Source organism: Pygocentrus nattereri, chromosome 22 (genome assembly GCF_015220715.1).
Source record: "Pygocentrus nattereri isolate fPygNat1 chromosome 22, fPygNat1.pri, whole genome shotgun sequence".
NCBI classification, from domain to species: Eukaryota; Metazoa; Chordata; class Actinopteri; order Characiformes; family Serrasalmidae; genus Pygocentrus; species Pygocentrus nattereri.
The window spans coordinates 25635701-25642583 of NC_051232.1; the positions used below are offsets into that span (position 1 = coordinate 25635701).

Sequence of the window (6883 nt, forward strand, 5' to 3'; positions counted from 1 at the left end):
CCACTAGAAAAAGATGTTTATTGTGATCACTTGGAATGAAGACCTTATAAAAATATGTATAAAAGGCAGAAAGATGCTGAGTGTTTTGGACACTGTTGAAATGTCACAGTGATCTGCCCTGGTACACCGCAGAGTGAGGTAATCTTTAAACCCAGTTTTAATGTATTGCATGTATTGATTGTGTTCTTCACGTATGCATTTCTAGCTGTTTTCTGAAAGAAGCTTGTTTCTGACAAACTTGGAAGAAAAATTCAAACATTACAAAGAAGGTCAAGCACAGCATCGGTAATGAGGCACATGCAAAATGAAAACAAAACATTCCAAAGAAACTCTAAAATATACACATATGCACACGCACACGACAGCCATGCTAAGTGGTATTACAATTTCTTGAGCCATCAAGAAACCAATCTGACAGCAATCCAACCGAGAAACCAATACAACAGCTTTAAAGACCACAATGTAGTGAAGACCATGTTCCAAAACACATACAAGGAAAAGGTAAAAAGGCTTAAGTGGTCGATGCTCATAATATTGCTGCACACTGAGCTGCTGTGTTATTGGTTTGAGAAACAAAGGTAAGAATTTACGGCTTTTTTTTTAATCCTTATAGCACACATGCATATTTACACATCTAGTATAAACCTTATGCTACATGATGCATTCATGTGGACAAAACTAGACACTGCTTACATCGAAAAACATCTACCAGTGCACACTACCACAGGAAATGCGATATCTAGGCAATTAATTGAGGTGAGTCTTCATATCACATCTGGCTACCTGACTTAAATTGGAAAATTTCAGCATAATTCAATCAGTTGCAAATAGTCGTTCACAGTGGTTTGATGTGAAATGGTTGTTAGCAGAGAAACTACACACTTTACATGTTTTCTTTGGTGCTAGACTTGGGTTGATACAAAAAGGAAAGTAGTGGTGGAGGGTTTGGGGGCAATGTTTTGCCCAGTGAGAGAGGAAGCCTCATGCATCTGTTATACAATGACAGAAAACATGAGGCACATACAAAACTCCAGTCCTACACACTATAATTGATAGATTTACTGTTGCCAATGCATGTGACATAACTCCTCAGGCCTATCAGGCTGATGTGGATAATATCCTAAATGACTGATGAAGCTAGATATGTCTGTTTGCTTTATAGCAGCCTGCTTGTCCCTCTCCAGGAACAAACTTTTAAAAAATGTTTCAGGCAGAAAAATGGTTACAAGCAGATCACAGTAGGAACAAAAATCAGGCAGAGCTTTTAAAGACATTAAACACTTAGGCTGTCACCACGAATGTGCACAATCCTGACGCAGTAATTTACTCTGCAATGGAGCATTTCACATCAAGCCACTTTGCATGACTGTTTATCATCTTAATGATTTAACTATGCAGATTTATTTTAATCTCAGGAAATTTCCCTTTAAATCACTGACAGATTGCTTAACAGAATGTCTTTTTTTCAAAACGTGCTAAATCTATTTTCTGGCATTTCTGGCCCAGTTCCTGGTACTAAACCATCTCCAACTGGCCACAATTCCAATGTGTTTGCTCTTTTCCAGGCTCCTGCCTATGTAGGTGATATTAAGAAGTATAAAAATAATTTAGCTTGTGTGTCATTACTTCAATTACACAGGTGCAACACAAGCAAATAAAAAGGGGGAAAAAAAACCAAAAAAACAAAAAAAAAAACACAGGTCCTGCCATGAATTTGATCACACAGCAAAATCACAAAAAGTCTGGGCCATCCAGAAAAATAAAACTATCCACTTGTCATATTAAATCTATATCCCTTACAAAATCTATTGGCAGTGGCATGGGTGGATCTCCGGTGATACTACGTTACATGCTGGAGAATAATTACGTCGGTACTTTCTGGCCATGGGTCCATTTGGTGTCTGTGGGGTCTAACAGTGTGGTAAACAAGGCAGTAATGAAATGAAGGTGAAAGCCTCCTCGATTTAAGCACTTGGGATCAAAAGTGAGAATACATGGACAAGGAACATGTGATTAGTACAAGCCTGTTAACTGTGGTCTTGAGTAGGTGCAGTCCTTCAATTTAGTGGTCAAGCATTAGCCTAGGCTGTGGTGTAGCGTGGGCTGTGCTTTTTAAGAACTTAACTCCTAGAAAAACCATGCAGCTGTTCCCTTTGGTTCACAGAGCTGGCTGCATGGGGGGGGTCCACCATCGACTAGGCGACCCTGTAGGCCGTCATGCGAGTGTAGTTTTTGCGGTGGCTCCTGGCGGCCCAAATGAAGAGAGCAGCTGCCATCATCTGGAGTGGCGAGGAGACCAGAGCCAGGTAGAGTGACCAGCCCAGAGAATAGTCCATCCCTTCAGGCCAATCTAATGCTCTGTGCAGCAGGTCTATACCAGCCAGGAAACAGCATACTGTGGCCAGAGAGCAAAGGCCTGCAGGAAGGAGGGGACAATTATATGGTTATTTAAATAGAAATTCAGCCAATTTTTCAAAAAACTTTTAGCGCCATATAGAAATGCAGCCAATTTTCTGAGTAATTAAATAAACAATGTACATCAAGTAATTTGGAGAGGTTTGACATGAAATGGAGGAATACAGAGGTGGTGAAAGGAACCAGAGATCAAGCTGTCACCAACACAGATGACTCTTTGCGAACTGACATGAAAATGACGTGACGGCAGTCTTTTCTTAAAAGATGCCACTCAAGTCTATCTAGTAATTTTTTTTAACATCTTTGAGATTGAAAAGCGTGTATGTGCGTATCTAGGATGTCTTACCAGCCAGCAGATGGAGTAACCCGACAAACAGGGTGGGGGTGATGCTGCGACAGAGACAGGCACAAACTCCGATCAGCGCTCCCAGAAAAACCAGCCCAAGAGACACCAGCGGGAACAAGAACCGACACCTCCACAGATCTTAGCACAGCAGAGGGGAAAATATTTCAAAGAACATTCTGAGATCATGCAGAAGATTAGCCAGGTTTCCATTCAAACATCTCGCAAATATTAAGTGCATTTACAAAATTTAGTTCGGAAAAAAGCAAAGCAAGTTGTGCCTCCATCCACTACAGTTATGGAAAAGAAACTTAAGGTGATGTAGGCTACCGTGATTAGAGGCTGTATTGAAGAGCAAGAGATTTAACTCCGCTTTAAGTAGAATTCTCTTTACAGTCATTTGCCATCTTTTTATGATTGCTTGCAGCTCAGAGACCCCAGGCAGGGTGAGCAATGCCTCCTTAATGAAGGCTGAAATCTCCATGCCACACAGACAACATCCACCTTGCATGTGCAACGGAAATGTGCCAGACAATTCTGGAAACACGTTATTCATACACGCTTTAGATCAGGTTTCAAAAAAGCTATGCGCCATGACTGGACCATCTGTAGGGCCAATCATTTCTCACTTAACGCTTGATACGTGGTCGTTTATTCAAAAAACCCCTTTCCATCATTCATTCTTGCATTTCAGCTTTAGCGGTATTCTTACTTTTCCACCTTGTCCTAGAATAAAACTCTTCGCGATACTGGGGTATTTTTTTCTTTTTTATTTCGAGCTTGTTACATTTCAAAATTCACAAAAGCGGGTGGATGGAAAACCCGCTACAGACGTGTGTTAATATGGCACTGCTGTTTTGCTGGCGCATTTACTTTGTTCCAGCCAATTCTCGGCACAAAAATAACTATCTGTGACACATACTGTGCGTATCGTTTTCATGTACATTTGTGACACATTCCATATAATTCCTTTGCTATATTTCCTGGCTATCAGGCCACTTACAAGTGCGGAGTAGATCCTCTTCATTACTGGAGTTGCCAGGGTGCTTGTACTTGGTTTCAAACTGCTGGGGCAAAGTGAAGGGCTCACAGTCAGTCATCATTTTAGTTTCTAAAGAAAGGAAGAAAGCACCAGAGACAGGGAGAGATGATGTTTTACTTTAGTAAAAAGAATACATCTTTCGAACATTTCTACAAAACGGCCCCAAGTGTCTCTGTGTAACGTACTGAACAGGAAAGTAAAATTAAGCCTCTCATCTTCTGGGAAGGCTCTACACTAGATCTGTGTGTTCATCTCTGAACATTGCCGTGAGGATTTTACTGCATTCCATTACGAAAGCATTAATGAGGTCAGGTACGGATGTTGGCTTCGGGTCACAAAACCCACTTTAAAGCATAATAAAGCTCAAACTAATTATTCAGTCTTCTCCTTACCAGGCTGTTTGAACCAGTGTGGTTCCTTAGGCACCAGAATGCAGCGCCACCACAGCCCCAGGGTGCCGTTGAGGCGGAACAGGGCTTCGCTGTATTTATTCTCATCCACTTCTTCAGATTTAAAATTTTCCCTCAGCTTCTGCAGGTCCGTGCCATTCATGGCATCGTTGCTAGCTGGCAGGCTCCGGTACTGGTACCAGTGCTGAGTGCTCACTGCCACCGACAGATACACGCTAGCCAACAGACTCAAAACGGAGCCGATCACCAGCGCCGTGGCGTAACGATTATCGACCATCTTTGGAGGTAAAAGGAGTCTTCTGGAAGTCCTGTGTACAGTAGTGTAGGCTGAAGGCTCTCCTTTAGCCTATATTTTGAAGTCTTTTATAACTGAATACTGAAGAATTTGTGAGTTTTCATCTCTTTACTCTCTTGAGCGTGAGTGAATCATGGGTGGGCTTTTCAGGAATATATGGGGAGAACCTTCATTATTACAACCTGTTCTGTCCATCAGGGCCAATAACATTGCCTTAGTTTCAATACATGGATGATTCTGATGGTCACAGTCTGGGAAAGGCAAGTCATAGTCGTCTCATTTTGCTCATCACCTGAAATATAGAGAGAAGAAAAGCAGTTCAGTTTAGTCTGCAGTTGTGTGAGTCCAATGAGTATAGCAGACAAATAACTGCGCTGTTATATGTTGTCTTAGGCTACGTTGGCAAACGAGAGCAAGAGAGCCTTGTTTGCATGAAAAGGTACCCATTACAGGCTTTTGTATTTTATGAAATCTGCCACTCGTTCCACAGTGCATACAGTCCATATATGGCAACTAAGTGGGCTGCTTTGAGCTCGTTCTTTTTTGTGATGTCAATGAAACTCAACACGTTCACACGTCACCCAGCTGTCAAGCCTGTCCATTTGTACTGAAGCTATAAGGAGGGGGACAGCCTGGACAGCAGGCAATCAGACCAGAGACAGGTCTTCCAGACAACAAAAGCAGCCTGTTTAATTCTAACAGATAGAGGTTAAAATGTAATGCAAACAATAATTACACAAACATAAGTGTAGCTCTTGAAAACAAATAGGCACAAGAAGACATGATCCTCATCTAACCAGTGACTCAATTATGAGCCAAGTCCAAGGGATAAGTTAGTCCCTTGTCCTCAGTAAGTTACTGCAAAGTAACTTAGCAAATGTGAAGTTGTGCCAGATGACCCCTGGTTTAGAAGGTAAAACATAATCCGCTGTTTATTTTGTCAGATTTGAGCTGACGTGAATTCCAGCTTAGGAGTGGGCAATATGACAATGTTTTAGTGTTATTGTGACAGTTTAGGGTTAGGATTAGGTTTTGGGCTGAGGTTAAGGTCAGGGCCAGGTTTAGGGTTAGGTTTTATTGGGTGAGGTTAGGTTCTGCATAATGGAAGTACCATATAAACAATATAATCCACTTAGTGTAAGTAATGTATCAACAGAACATCTACAAAATATGTTTTTCAATGTACTAAGATGCTTCACTACAGCTACCCCACTGATATGTTGTTGGGGGTAAGGTGCCTCGCTCAAGGATGCCCCAGTCACGTACTGAGGTCGAATCAGTGACCATCACAGGGCCGGCTCCCTAACCTTCAGCCCACGACTGCTGACGCTGATCATCTATAAATTATCTACAAAGTTATTGATAATCTATAAAGAGTTTATTATCATCTACAAAAGGTCCACTTCAAATAAAGCGTTAACAATTATGCTACACACAGACTAACTACACGTTTCATTAGAAAGTGGACACAATTAGGCCCGTTTAATTGGACTTTGTTTGTAAAATCACTGTAGTTGTAGGATTAACTATTAGCATTATTGTTTTTTATGTGACCCACGTTTTGTTCGTCCGTTCCAACGTATATCTTAAAGTATCGCGAGATGATATCGTTGCCATATCGCCCACACCTGAACCACCGCAGACCATAGATAAGGTTCAAAATCCTCTAACGTTACCACCTCTACCAAGACTCTAACTAAGCGCGAACACAATATAATCACGACAGAAAACGTTTCAGAGGGTCTGTAGCTACACTGTAGTTACAACCGGCCGTTGTTATTACTGCTAATTCTGTAAACGCCGTGACGTTAGACCCAGGCTTTCCCTGCGGCTAGGCTAACGGCTGTCAGCAGTCCGCACAGTATCGCTCTAATTCCTGAGTGGACATGCTTCTGAACACCTTACATTAAGATACCAAATGGAAACGGCTTCACTAGCTACACAGCAGAACCTGCGTGTGTGGTCTGTAACCAACCTCGGAGAAAACGAAAGGACAGCGGTTAGCCAGCGCCGCTAGCCGGAACGCCATCCAACACATAGGTTAGCTACAACAGCAGCTTGGCTTCAGCATCAGTTTGTCTGGCTTAACTGGCGTCTGGCCGACGCGCATATCCAGACACTGAATACCCCTCGGTTAGTCGGACATGCTGGTTGTCTTTATGTAGGAGACAGATATTTGCTAACGCGGGCTAAATTTAGCCAGACTCACCGTTTTAGCCGCCCAGTCCAGTCTGTGTATCTGCATCTGCATCTGCTCTTTCCGGTTGTGTTGGGCGCGTCCGGACTGCGCAGCCAGCGCATTGTTCACTGACATCAACACGACCTGCCGTGGAACATATTCGCCGGGACATAGATTATAATACCGCCGTCGAATATGC

The 6883-nt window shown here is 42.4% G+C and overlaps 1 protein-coding gene across 1 annotated transcript; it reads right to left on the minus strand.

Moving 5' to 3' along the window:
- On the minus strand, positions 1 to 6850 carry cldnd1b (claudin domain containing 1b). Its single transcript, XM_017683800.2, has 5 exons — positions 6715 to 6850; positions 4193 to 4797; positions 3762 to 3869; positions 2762 to 2899; positions 1 to 2416 (listed from the first exon to the last, which is right to left on the minus strand). Exons 2-5 carry the CDS (start codon positions 4485 to 4487, stop codon positions 2196 to 2198), a joined length of 762 nt encoding a protein of 253 aa, XP_017539289.1. The 5' UTR covers positions 4488 to 4797; positions 6715 to 6850; the 3' UTR covers positions 1 to 2195.
- Between the last annotated feature and the right edge of the window lie 33 nt (positions 6851 to 6883).

Excerpts from the sequence above, each read along its gene's own strand:
- cldnd1b (XM_017683800.2), bottom strand. The coding sequence starts at position 4,487 with ATGGTCGATAATCGTTACGCCACGGCGCTGGTGATCGGCTCCGTTTTG. Across the intron at positions 2,900-3,761 it reads AGAGGATCTACTCCGCACTT|ATCTGTGGAGGTGTCGGTTC; the intron begins GTAAGTGGCCTG and ends TGCTGTGCTAAG. Across the intron at positions 2,417-2,761 it reads GTTACTCCATCTGCTGGCTG|GCCTTTGCTCTCTGGCCACA; the intron begins GTAAGACATCCT and ends TCCTTCCTGCAG.